We start from the raw sequence: 13,149 nt of genomic DNA, 5'->3' as shown, positions 1-13,149 counted from the left end.
AGCGCAATTTTCAGCTACTTTAGACGATTATCATCATCATTAATATCTCAAAGTATTACACAATTATAGCTAACTGTATTGTTACGCTCTTAGATACACAAGGGACGGATAATGGAGTTATTCTGCACAGACTCCTCGCTTGGAACATCTTTACGTCCGCTTTGTTGACGTCTTGCACGTACTCTTTCGCCCTCCGCCATCCCAGCATGCACTGCGAGGTCTGCAGCATATTATTGACAAAGAAAAAAGCCTGAAGAGAAACAACAACAGGGTGGGATCAGAAGCTCTAACACTGGTGATAGCACTTACGTTACTCGACCCCGAGTGCTGACAACAAGGTAAAGTCTCCCCCTCAGCTTTTTCTTGAAATAAAACAACTCTGTGTTTTATTTGCTGCGATGACACTGCGTGTAGACAACGTTAAGTGGCTATCAGCTAACATCTGGGGTGTTCGTTGTCGGCTAATGCTAGCCTACGTTAAAACTCTTTAACAGCGGTAGCAACGCATTATAACGATATGTTATTACAGTGTCAGAGCAAGTAAATGTCGTGACATTAGATGGTTCAGATGAAGTTTAACCATAGTCATGGTAAAATGAGTCTCAATCACCCTGTTGCTAAATTTGTCTCCAACACATTCGCATAAGCACCTCGTTTGTTGTGTCTGTTGACGTTGTCACCTGCGATTACGCTGCAGTTTAAAGGCAGCTTTTGTTGTAAGCTAACACATCATACACAAATACACATAAACCTGGTTAGATAGCTTTCTCGAGACGCAGTTAGCTCCAGATAGCAAAACACTTGAATAAAGCGTTGTTGCTGGTCATATAAAGAATTAATCGTGTTTTTCATGAATACGTGGGGAAAAAAAGTGTTGCAACACCACGAGTCTGGGTCCTCGAGCTCTACAGCAACCATGTAAACACACGGAAGCACGTGACCAGCCACATGGAGTTCACTTCATGCTGTTGAACTGCACTTCTTTAAACTGTATATGTCCATGAATTCAGTTACTTTTGCCTTCTCTAGTTGCCCTGCTTTGCCGTTAACACTTACTGAATGTATCTCCTTTTGTTGAATAAAGCAGTATTTTACCTTAAAAGCTATTAAATCCTGCAGTAAAGGTTAATTTAAAGATGTACGTTAGCAATTAAGTGTATCGTTAGGAAGTATGGTCTCTGTCATGTTAGATTTTGTTACACAATGTTAGTGCAAACAGTATTTTAATGTACAAGGTGCAAACTGCTTCATGCACTTCTGAGTTTAAACCATGCGTAGACAGTAACTTATTACGGATGCAAGAGTATTAGAATATATGCCAGTCAATAAGCAACAAGAAATTGTAGTGCTGAAATTAAGATTTTTTGAGATCCTAAATATCTGCATTGGTAAAGGCCTCTAAAACATAGTATCAGTTGGGCTTTAGTTGAGTGTTCACCGTACTGTAAGCTTCATTGTATTTGTCACATGCAGATTAAAGGTCCTATTTGTAAGAAAAGTTGATTTTTGAGTCTCATTCCCAACTCGTCAAATGTGCTTTGGGATGGCAACCATCCCGACCTACCGTCCCAAGGCGTCAGTATTTGACAAGTTGGGAATGAGACTCAAAAATCAACTTTTCTTACAAATAGGACCTTTTTAATATGCAAAGTAATTAGATACAACAGCTGCTGGATCGATAAATAGAATAATAAACCAAATATTTCCCCACCAAATGCAGTGGAACAGACTATGAAAGTGTCACTGAATGTTAATAAGTGGCTCGCTGGTGCCTCTTGAGTAAATATGCTTAAATATTCATCACCGGTGTCTCTTCACAGTACTACTATGTCATGGCCCTGAGGCGATGAGAGCGGAGAGTGCCATTTCCACCTAAAGGGAGTTGCACAGCTTGATAGTTTGTGGAGAGAGAGGTGGGGGGGCCCAGGAGGCAGACCGCGGACGGGGAAGGGGAAGAGCTCAGCTGGAGCCAATGCAGCAGCAGCATCGACAGCCTGAGCTGGTGGAAGGAAGCCTTCCCGTGTTCGTGTTCCCCACTGAGCTCGTGTTCTACGCAGATGATCAGACGTCTCACAAGCAGGTGCTCACCCTCTACAACCCTTATGAGTTCGCTCTCAAGTTCAAAGGTCAGTCGACAGAGAAAAACACTGTCTATTTGTTATTCCATGTATGCTGTGTTATGTTTGTTGAATACGCAGATTATTGAGATAATCTATGCAATGCTTTCCTCTTAACAGTGCTGTGCACAGCGCCAAACAAGTACACAGTGGTGGATGCCACCGGAGCAGTCAAGCCACAGTGTTGTGTTGACATGTGAGTTGGTTTTTGTGACTCATAACTTTATCATGCAGTGGTAAAGCACTGTAGGAACGTTGTTTATACCACTGACTTTCACATCGGGTCAGGTAAAGACTCAATAAAACTTTGTGTCCAAACAGAGTAATCAGACACAGAGATGTGCGGGCATGCCATTATGGGGTGTACGACAAGTTCCGACTGCAGGTGTCGGAGCAGAGTCAGCGGAAAGCGCTGGGTCGTAAAGAGGTGACAGCCACGCTCCGTGCCTCGGCCTCGCAGGAGCCACCCAGCCCCCGGGCCCAAGATGAGGAACGCAGAATCAAAGAGCAGTTTGCAGACAGCGAGTTCTATGAACAGACTGCATTTCAAACAGGTAGGATGGAGGGCAGTCGTGAGGGGCGACCACTAGATGGAGCCAAATGCTCATAAACTCAAATATTGGAATATTTTACATTTCACAGGACATGGTACATTACATTAATGTCTGTGGCCTATGAAGGTGCCGGTATATCCACATATCTCATCTAGAATAAAAAAACATAGCGATTTGACCCTTAAACATAGTATGACAGTATAACAGGTTTTAATTACGTCCTGATTTATATTTGCTCTCGTAGCAAGCCAGGTGGGTGTGTACTACGTGTCTTTTTTTACTGATACAATAGGTGCAGATTAGCACATACGAAGTTCCATCTTTTTGTGTAAAACACAACACACTTTTTATACACTTAAAGCGGAAACACTTAAAGGAGAAAACAGTTGTGCAGGTATTCACTTTCAGGCTATCATTATCAAGTTGAAGTGCGTACAAGCCACAGCCTCATTAAAACATATCTTCCTTTTACAGTAGTGGAATCTTCACTGTTCACCTGTACCAACATGTGCAAGTGTTTTGCTATTCTGAGTGCAGACTTATCATTTCATCACCTTCACTGTCATAAATCCTGTCTGATTGCAACATTCTTTGAGCTCAAGCTTCTTCCCTTCTTGCAAGCTAAATAAGTCTGACTTTTTTTTGTCATAACATTTGTTTGTTTTAGGATATAAATGATTAATTTAGATATATTTTATATCGTCAAAATATCCTTTGAAAAGAGCCAATTAACAATTAATTGATCCTACCAACAAGTTTTGTCTGTGTATCCAAAGCCTGATATATATTATTCTTCTCCGCCTCCTCTATTGTTTTTCCAAAAACAAAAAAAGATTTACGTCTTCAGTAGTAACCGGTGGGCTTGGAGCTAAGACGCATTAATACTGTATATTGTTGGTTTAGTGTAGTTTTTTAAGCAATTTGTTTACATCTTTTAAATCTGAGTGATGCATCTGATCCTAGCACGCATGCGTGTGTGTCTGACAGAGAGCCGCCCTGTTGCTGGAGGTCCCAGCCTGCTGACGGTGCTGCTTGGCCTGGTGTGTATGGCTGCCCTGATGCTCCCGACACTGGGGGAGCAAGAATCTACTGTGCCTGTCTACCTCCACTTAAGTGTTAACAAGAAACTTGTAGCTGCTTATGTTCTTGGTGAGTAGAAAAAGGATCAGTCACATTTTAAGGCCATTTTTCAAGACAGAATGTGGTATGCATTGTCAGGCAGAGGTGGTAGAAAAAGTAACGGACAGAAACTCATTTTTGTTGTTATCAACAACTCACATGTGTCTATAAATACCAGGTGGTGTTACTTTGTACAAATGTGGAACAACTGTGGTATAATTTGACTTATTACAGAAGTTGCACATCACTTTTGACCCCAGTAAGGATTAAAGTAAACACAACAGAATAAACGGGAATTGTTTGTATCATTCTTGTCCTTGTTAATATGTAATTGCAAACATATTATGTATTTATTAAGAGAATGTAGCAGTATTAAAGTGTAAAAATAGTACATTGTAGATAGTGATTGACAGATAGTAGTAGTGCTCTTCATGCTTCGCTGTTATTGTAAAGGGATGAAGATGCAGTTGTTATAGATATAGTTGTTCTTTATGTACACTTACACAGTTATGGTTATAGACTCTCTGTCCACCTCCCAAATATCTATAGAAATCGTGATATCTTTATTGTGAATTAGTTTGGCTATGATAATCGTGTTTTGAAAATCTGATGTTATGACAGCCTTAGCTTCTATACTGAAAAACTCTAAAATTGTAAACTTCAGGATGAGTTTAAGTACTAAATTATCTGTCGAACGATGATGACTATGAGTCTGTGTTCAAGTATAAAATATCATGTTGCTCTGTTTTGTTCCTTTTGTTAATTTTAGGTCTTCTTACGATGGTCATCCTACGCACATGAAGTGTTGTGAGCTGAGAGGAGAAGGGGAAACGATCTCAAGATGAAGAGTATGTTCACCCACCGGAGGAACTGCTACGCTCCAACAAGTACAGCTGACAGCTTTGGGACGGGGTACTTATTCAAACCACCTCGAAAGATTCATTTTGTATTCTTGTTTTCCAATAAACATATTTGTGTTAATGCATAAATTGACACAATACAGAACTGATGCAAACGGTGGAGCGCTCCAGTGCATAGGTCAAAGGTAGTGTTAGAGGAGCTGTCCCCGAGCAGGGCCTGTGAAGAAACATGAAGCCATTCAAAGTGTCGTCTGGCCTCATATTCTCTGTGTCTGTATTTTTATTGCCATTATGTAACAGAATATGGTGAACATGAGTGTGAAGGACATGCAAACATGTATATAAAGCCATTAAAATTTTGTTATGGTATTCACCTGTAACCATCGTTATATTGATGTTTTAAAGCATTTTTAGTGTAGACTCTGAGGACTAAATGCAGTTACTTGCATGTGTGGAAACCTTATCTGAATGAGTTTTTAATTTTTCAGCATTGAGATACTTTTACATGTCACCAAAGGAAAGATCTTCTCTTTGAGACAGTGGTTTGTCCGCCGTACTATATCAATGCTTCATCGAACGTTTAATAAAGTCTCAATACAGCTGTCTGCTAAGATGTTCACAGATCATTAAGGGTATTTTATACACTTCACAAGTTGGGTCAGGAGGCTGTAGAGCACATGATTGCTTGATGTTAGATTTATGATGATGGTTACTGAAAATGGTCCCATAGTCTCCTGCAGGGCTACGTTATCAGCCTTGAAAACAGAAAACATGATGTACCGCTGCTCAGTAAACCAGGTTTCAGGATGATGGGCTCCTACTGTGGCCCTGGATGCACTGGTAAAGGTCCAATGTGTCAGATTTGGTTGCATGTAGCTGTGAGGTTGCAGATTACAACCAACTGAATAGCCTTCACCTCATCCTCTCCTGCAGCGGCCCGAAAGGCCCTCGCTAGAACCGGTGTTTGGCTTGACCATTCTGGGGTACTGTATAAACATGGTGGACTACATGTACGGTTACGTCAGTTTCAAGTGATTGTACACTAATGAAAGCAATTGCTGTCACTATTCATAAATATTGATATTAGATTATATATATATATGTATATATATATTTTTTTTTAAATTAAATGTTTCAATACAGAGACCTCCATCAAGTTATTCTTTTTTAAAATTACCTGAGGGTCTTTGTACCGAAACATTGTTTGAAAATATTTTAAAAGTAAGCTGAGGTCTTTGTATGGAAATGTTAATTTTCCCTGATTGCAGTGAAGTGAGCAGGTTTTTGTTTGGATTTTGTCAACCCTTGGTCTTCAAGGTACCTGTCGATCCACAGATGTGTAAAAGTTTTGCTCAGCGAGTGCTCTGGATGTTAAAAACACCTCTTGATACTTAAAACAAAAGCTGCACACACATTATAAAGAAATAATTTATTTAGTCCTGATGTCCACGATTGCAATCACAAAAGACAAGCATAGGCATGGTGTTAGCCAGCTTGGCAGATTACAGCCATCACAGACATACAGTATAGTATACGATTATTTGCTTAACTTCTGCCCTGAACACTTCATCAGATTACTTAAGCAATAAACAACATCTTGGAAAAAATATCTTGATGACAGCAGGGCGAACTGACAGATGTTCTTCTTGTGTACAGGAAAAGACCTTCAGTAAATAAACTGCAACCACACTTGTCTTTAAATTAAAGGGCACCCTTCTTAAAATGATTTTCAATCACTTTCCCTTGTATGTACACATTAAAGCCTACACAGCCATAAAGGGTTCAGACGTTACACAGGTGTTATGGACCCTGCAGCCATTATGGTGCAAAACTCACAGTACAGGCTTGACCTTTACATACTGTATTTTTAAGATCTAGTTTTACTTCTCCCCCTGCTTACACACAGGCTGAAACATTACAGGACAGCGTCCTGTGTAAAAAGCTCTTTAATAAATGTAACCACAGCAAAAACAGCAGTCTCTTTACTCACAATGTGACGGTGCCATTTTGTTTTTGCTGCACGTTCCAGCGGTCAGTTGATTTGGTGTAAATAACACAAATGGATTTCTTTTACTGGGAATAGAAACCTAACACCATTCAGTTTTTATAATAAACTTTTTTTTTTTTTTTTTTTACATAAATACGAAAATTTCGCCAGAGGAAACTGAATCATTTCTATACTCTGCCTTTCTACAAAAACATCCTGACAAGAACACAGGATACAGAGGAACCTTTAGTGTTGAGGCCCAACAGCATGACCATCGTTTTTCATCCACAAATTACTGCTAGGTTTATTAACTGCTCATACTAGGCAATTAAGGTTGCAGCAAGTCATGGGGAGGGGGGCTTAAAAGCCAAACTGAAACAAAGTCACAACAGTTCACAGCCTCTATCATAAAAATATCAACAATATCTGCTGTAAACATAACTTCAGTAGAACAGTAAGGAAATCTCCATAGTTGTACCCCGGAAGTAGTTTGTTTCTTTACAAAGAAAACTCTTGCTGTTGAAGACTTGTGCCCACATTCACCTCACAGCCAATCACAAACTGAAAATGTTGTACGACATTTGACATCGTTAATATGTACATCAACACAAACAAAGCAGGGAAACAATAAGTTAAATCTTTTCTTACAAAATTTGCACACTGCGTACATACAAAAAGGCCTGTGGACAGAAGTTTTCCAGCACAAAAACAGGGGAAATGTACACATCCAATAGTCTCTCTTTGTCCAGTGCTCAACGTCTCTCTTCAGTGAGGGGGACTGGTAGGACAGATTTGAAGCGTAGCCACTTATGAACGCAATATTACTATGAAAGCCAAGCACCATCAAAGATCCTCTACTAGCAGCTGGTGCTCACAGTGTCTTCAGACAGTCCCAGTGTCACAGGGATTGCCTCTAACACACGAAAACTCATCCATGGCAGCCATTAATTCAAACATATCAAGTCCTCCAACATGTAGCCATGAAAGCAGCTGCTCAGAAACAAACATTCCACTTAAACCAAATCTAGGCGATGGTGCGGTGGAGGGTCTGAGAAGGAAACTTGTTCCCTGGAGAGAGGCTTTTTGGCTCCAGTCCTTTTGAGTGTCTCTTGCTCTCCCATGCTCACTTTGGGGACAAATCCTGGAGGGAAGCGAAGGGGGAGTTGCTGGACGAGGAGGGCGAGACTCCCTCCATTTTGCCCGGCGAGTCTGTGGAGGAGCCGATGCTGCTGAGGCTGCCATCCAGCAAATCTGGAGAGTGACTGAGGGAAAGTGTCAAGTTCAGTCACACTGTGACTGTGGAAAACATCTGCTATATTCACAGTCTATCGAGAGCTTATGAGAAGCTGACATTTGGTTTAATTCACGGTCACATTTCTCCATTTTGACATTAAAATACTGCTTTAAAGTTAAGTTGATTAAAATATATGAAGATTCCAGTTTAAATGTTACATTTTTTCCAAAATTCTACTTAACGACTTTGTGTGAGAGACGTATCACACAGGTTTCTAGCCAGTAGCTCTGTGTGCACCCACAACAAGGCATCCTGCCTTTGTCAGGATGGCAGTCGAATGACATAAATGCCTTGAATGTAATTGGCAGGGCATTGCCTGAACAAGTTCACTGAATTTTGCCTCAAATCTACCGAAGCCAGCTAATCCAAAAGACCAGGCGTCTGGTTACTTGAGCATTCACCAGTAAGTCGTTATCTAGATGGTGCCATTTCCGACATTTGAGTCGATCCAGAAAGTCTTACCAGGAACTGCGATCCGACAGGTTGGAGACGTCGGAGGACAGCATGGTGGTGGTACCCTGGAAGAGCCTCTTAGGCTGACTCTCTGTCTCCATCTCACCTGCAAAGGAGTGGAAACCCTGACATTTAGAAATCTCTCAATAAACACAGGCTTTGGCTTATACTAGTATAAAGTACAGATCTAGTTGGTTTGTTACCAGAGAGAACCACTGCAGTCTTATGAAGGTACATTTAATAATTACACTTTAAATGTTATCAAAACAGAATTAAGTTAACTATCAGCAGAGTCAATGTACGAAGAATTATAATATCCAAATCCGTATGTAATAACCACAGGTTTGAAGAAGGTCGCTAAAAATAACTTTATCAAGCTAGCTGAGGTTCATAGGCTACTTGAAGATCACCAACAGACATTTTGAATGTCGGGCTTTAATACTGTAGTTACTCTGTGCATAGCGAGAACCCTGTTCATATTATACAGCCAATATTTCCCCAATTGCCTCCAACAACAAAGACAACAGATATGAAGATAACTATTCTCAAAGCAGGACGTGTTCGGTACCTCACCTTTGCGTTTTATCGGCCCAAGTATGCTGGCTCTGATGCAGTTGATCGGGCTTTGACTCCGTCGGCTAAAGAGCACAGAAAACACACACGTTGTTACATTGACGTATTTATATTGAAATTAAGCCATTATCCGTGGCCATCAGGTACAGACACAAAGTCATCTTAAGATTTGTCATTCGATAATTTTATTATAGTTTACTCAGACATTTGTAAAAAGCCAACACAATAAATTGCTGTAAAGTGCATAAAAAGTCCATTTTACACCAACAGGGAGACTCGGTGCTCACCTGAAGCGTCGCGTTGGGCTGGGTATTGGGCTTGGTGTCAGGCCGTTGCTGCTCACAAGGATTTGTAGTGAAGGAGAGAAACACTGCTGCTCGCAAAAGAGACAAAATAGAAGACAGACAAGATGGGAATGAGGTTAAACATTAACTTTCAGCATCGAGGAATCAAAAAGTCATGAATGAGGCAATACTCTTACTTATCATGTTGTGTTAGTGTATTTAAAGGGTGGGCTTTCTTCAATTAAGATCAAAATGGAGAAGGCAAAACGAAATGAAAAACTTATTTTAGGTCAATTCTGCATGTAGAAACATTTTATTCTTTAAATATGTAGCAGAGAAGGGAATTAATCAGATGCAGAAGTAGTATTTCTAGACACAAACACAGATTTGGTTGGCAATAGATCTTCGTTTTTTGAACCTGCAATAAATTTAAAGAAACAAATTTAGCCAAAAGTTTGTGTTTTTCTGTTGCTAATAAACTGCTTCCTGCAGGCTGCCACAGTCCTCCATTCATTAACCTGATTTCAAGTTGTAAAGAAAATCAGGTTACAGCAACCATGAAAATGCTTTAACTACGACCGTCATCTGGTTACTCACAGTATAATCAGGTTAGGTGGGTGCAATCATTCTGAGAGCAGACGTACCTTTTTTCCTATCCCTCTGGTCGGGGATGGGGCAGGAGACACAGGCACAAAGTCGATGCGCTTTGGAGAAGAAGATGCCGACTTCTCCAAATCATTGTCACTCTAAGAACACACAGGTACCACATTAGCAGCCATTCAATCACATCTATACAGTCCAATGTAGCGAGGCAGTAAAGTAAGTGAATAAAGTATGTCGGAGTATTATACTACCAACTCAGTCTGGCCTTGATAGACTGGTGGCCCTGTTAACTCCACAAGTGTTAATGTAGCATGTTTGTACTCGTCCTCTCTACAGAAATGGAGAGGCCAACCATGGCCCAGGGCCAAAACATGCAGTGGGAAGGTACAACACACAGCTGACTTTCAAGGATTCAGAGAAACAGGACATATCAACAGCACTGATGGGGGTTGGACAAACTGTAACCAAGAGTCACTCTTTACCAGACTGAGGCTTTCTTCCCAGGACTGGCTCATCTGCATGGCGGCTTGAACTTCCCTGTGATTACAAAAATAGATAAACAAGGAATAAGTTGATGCCTATAAGCTTTTCACCTACAGAACAGTAATAATTCAAGTAAGTCTCTTCATTCACCAAATGAAATCATAAATAAGTCTTACCGCTCATGAGCAGTCTCCCTGTTCATCACGTCTATTCCCTCTTCCTGTAAGAGCACACAAGAGGGTTAATGGTTATCAAGTCGTAGTTTACCAGCTCCTCTTTGCTTTTCTGATTTACATACATTCAGCAAACAGATTTCAAAAAGTAGTATCTAGTAGTATATTACTACTCAAAAAAGGTACAACCTCAATCTAAACAGCAAAGTGATCCGTTTTTTCATGCCACGTATGGTGATTACATTCAGCCAGTAGCTGACATCAGAGTAACAGTTTCCTCTGTCGGAGTCCGATACTACCAATTGATCAACTCTGAAAGATCGATGGCCCTGTGAACTCCAATAAGTGTTGTTCTTGCATGTTTTTTAGTCACCATCACTCCCTATGGCTTGAGAGGGAGACAGCGGTCTGACATGCTCGGAAACATTTCCAAACGCCGTTTCTTACTTGTTTTATCTGATGAAGTCTGGTGCTGGGGACGCGAATAGGTGATGAAGGGACCTGTGAAGAAGGATGTGTGTAGACAGGAGAACAGTCAATACTGAATAATACAGACACAGACTACTAGTAAACGTGTGTGTGATGAGGTATCCACCATGTTGGGCCTGTTGACTACTGTAGTGCTATTCCTCCGGCTTCGCAGGACCTCTCTCTGGAACACCTGAGAGTTATCACTGCAATGACAAATGCACAGACCAACCATATGTTATGTGTTGTATCACTGAAGTTACTTCAACGTGTATGAAAAAGGACATCAGTCAATAAAAGAGTAAGCAGTAAATCAGTGTAACTATATCATATTGTAGGACCTTAAGCCATTTATCATGGGTGCACTGTTGGATCTCCTCAAGTGTCCATCGCTCTGAACTAATGAAGATGGGATTTCCAGATCCAGCTCCATCTTTTCTTGTGGCAACACTCCCGAGTTGTTCATTTTGCTAGCTAACGCAGCCTGTGGCCAATTCATACACATCAAATGTCTGACCAGCTCCGTGTGATGTTACATTGTTGCTCCTCAAACTTTGCTAACTTTACATGTTATAAAGAAACATCATCACCATTCAGGCAGCCGAGTTGAAGAGAGACAAACGAGCTAACGCAGTGCAGTAAACCTGCAAGGCCCTGTGGTCTGTAACTCCGCTGTTGAAGCAACTTAACGATGGCTATTACACATAACAACGTTATCTCTATAAGTCTTCACATTACAACTGTAGGTTCAGCCAGAGCTGGCCTGTGCTAACGTTGGCTGTAACGTTATGACCAGTCACCAACTTTCCTGATGGATGGTTAGCATGCCATGGCTACATACCGCACAATGCCCGGCAACTCTTAGCTACCGGCCCGTTAGTCTGCTGGTGCAAGGCAGCTGTGGGTGACGACTGAAGCGCTCCCAAACTACCGCTGCATGTTAGCGCGGTAAACTAGCTAATGTTAGCCAAACTAAGCAGCTGCTAACTTAAAACGACAGCTAGCCTCAAGTTTAACGTAGGCGAACACTGCTGTTAAGTGAGTATCATAACGCGAGTGTATCTTCTTGCTAACACTGAGTAGCTAGCTGATGTTAGCCAGTGTTGTTCCTGGCTAACTAGTCGATTCAGTCCAGCTACCTAGCTCAGTAGGCTAACTGGCTAGCTAAGTTAGCATTAACGCCAATAGCCACAATGCCATGTCCTGAGAGAGGCCGGGTCACCATTTCACTAAATGATCGTGTCCACCAGCTTGGTAGTTGCTACGGCTCACACAAGCAAACTAAACGGTGTCTACTGCAAGTTTTCTACGCTCTACAATCTGGTTTTTCGTTTCTGCAGGACGCCGCCAAGAGTGAACCAGGTCCCAGATGATACCACAGGAGCTAGCAGCTAGCAGCAAACTTCACGCCCCTTTTAACGTTAGCTAACCTGTCCAATGAGATCGCTCCCTTCGCCGGCATGCCGAGGCGGAAAGTGGCGAACTGCATCCTCTGGTTCCTGGAGAAACTCTCAAACCACCTGCAATGTCAGTATTAACATGTCACACTTACAAAGCGACATATTTTGCTTTATCACAAATGTTAAGTTGTGGTTATGACCTGGTCCCCTGAGATCTTCGGCCACAGGAGGCCCAGTGCAGATGCCTCCAGCCTCCTGCGACTCTTCTGGATCATTTTCTGTTCAGGACTCGTGCTCACACTGACCAGCTGCAATTCAAATAACTTCATGTTTCTCATTATTATTATCCAATAATCTTCAGTGTGTGTTTTCATATACATTTACACTGTTTGATTTGGCAAACTAAGTGCTTTGTGTAAAAGCAAAGGTGAGCATTTCTCAAGCAAATACCTGGTTTACATACGACTCAATTAAATGGCAATGAAATCATGTAAATCAAGTTTTGAAAAAAAAAGTCATGGTCTCCTATGTTAGAGTTCCTGACTTACAGGGAACAATTTCAAAATATCACATAATAATTGAACCCATGAAAAGCCCAGTGGGAGAAAAGTTTTTTTTGCATCAACACTAAACAAAAAGAAAAAAAAAAGATTTCTTATTAAAGGGATTAAAATGAGTCATGTCGGCTTTCCTCGTCTCTCAGTTAATGGTCACCCAGCTGTAATCACTGACCTACTGGGCAGATAAGCAGCTTGGAGTTCAAAGTCTGATGACAACAACA

The 13,149-nt window shown here is 41.2% G+C and overlaps 2 protein-coding genes across 7 annotated transcripts; one reads left to right on the top strand and one right to left on the bottom strand.

Moving 5' to 3' along the window:
• Positions 1 to 183: 183 nt before the first annotated feature.
• mospd1 (motile sperm domain containing 1) lies at positions 184 to 5,261 on the top strand. 2 transcript variants are annotated; one of them, XM_084352789.1, is made up of 6 exons: positions 184 to 338; positions 1,821 to 2,126; positions 2,238 to 2,313; positions 2,439 to 2,671; positions 3,635 to 3,820; positions 4,560 to 5,261. In XM_084352789.1, exons 2-6 carry the CDS (start codon positions 1,973 to 1,975, stop codon positions 4,589 to 4,591), a joined length of 681 nt encoding a protein of 226 aa, XP_084208915.1. In that variant the 5' UTR covers positions 184 to 338; positions 1,821 to 1,972; the 3' UTR covers positions 4,592 to 5,261. The 2 variants fall into 2 exon arrangements, with proteins under 2 accessions (XP_084208915.1, XP_084208916.1); XM_084352790.1 differs by having other exon boundaries at positions 191 to 338; positions 3,659 to 3,820.
• A 1,319-nt stretch (positions 5,262 to 6,580) lies between these two features.
• pabir2 (PABIR family member 2) lies at positions 6,581 to 12,714 on the bottom strand. 5 transcript variants are annotated; one of them, XM_084352536.1, is made up of 11 exons: positions 12,569 to 12,714; positions 12,399 to 12,488; positions 11,096 to 11,174; positions 10,948 to 11,001; positions 10,504 to 10,547; positions 10,327 to 10,381; positions 9,886 to 9,987; positions 9,245 to 9,330; positions 8,958 to 9,022; positions 8,394 to 8,490; positions 6,581 to 7,899 (listed from the first exon to the last, which is right to left on the bottom strand). In XM_084352536.1, the coding sequence occupies exons 2-11, from the start codon at positions 12,455 to 12,457 to the stop codon at positions 7,761 to 7,763; spliced, it is 780 nt and encodes a 259-aa protein (XP_084208662.1). In that variant the 5' UTR covers positions 12,458 to 12,488; positions 12,569 to 12,714; the 3' UTR covers positions 6,581 to 7,760. The 5 variants fall into 5 exon arrangements, with proteins under 5 accessions (XP_084208662.1, XP_084208663.1, XP_084208660.1 ...); XM_084352537.1 differs by having other exon boundaries at positions 12,399 to 12,467; positions 12,569 to 12,585; XM_084352534.1 differs by lacking the exons at positions 12,399 to 12,488; positions 12,569 to 12,714 and adding exons at positions 11,310 to 11,452; positions 11,559 to 12,382.
• Positions 12,715 to 13,149: the final 435 nt, after the last annotated feature.

The sequence above is a fragment of the Pagrus pagrus genome, assembly GCF_965226575.1.
Source record: "Pagrus pagrus genome assembly, chromosome: 5".
In the NCBI taxonomy this organism is placed as follows: domain Eukaryota; kingdom Metazoa; phylum Chordata; class Actinopteri; order Spariformes; family Sparidae; genus Pagrus; species Pagrus pagrus.
This window is presented reverse-complemented; position numbering and strand designations above follow the sequence as displayed.

Excerpts from the sequence above, each read along its gene's own strand:
- mospd1 (XM_084352789.1), top strand. The coding sequence starts at position 1,973 with ATGCAGCAGCAGCATCGACAGCCTGAGCTGGTGGAAGGAAGCCTTCCC. Across the intron at positions 2,127-2,237 it reads GTTCGCTCTCAAGTTCAAAG|TGCTGTGCACAGCGCCAAAC; the intron begins GTCAGTCGACAG and ends TCCTCTTAACAG. Across the intron at positions 2,314-2,438 it reads CCACAGTGTTGTGTTGACAT|AGTAATCAGACACAGAGATG; the intron begins GTGAGTTGGTTT and ends GTGTCCAAACAG.
- pabir2 (XM_084352534.1), bottom strand. Across the intron at positions 11,175-11,309 it reads CCCATGATAAATGGCTTAAG|TGATAACTCTCAGGTGTTCC; the intron begins GTCCTACAATAT and ends TTGTCATTGCAG. Across the intron at positions 9,988-10,326 it reads GGGAAGAAAGCCTCAGTCTG|AGTGACAATGATTTGGAGAA; the intron begins GTAAAGAGTGAC and ends GTGTGTTCTTAG.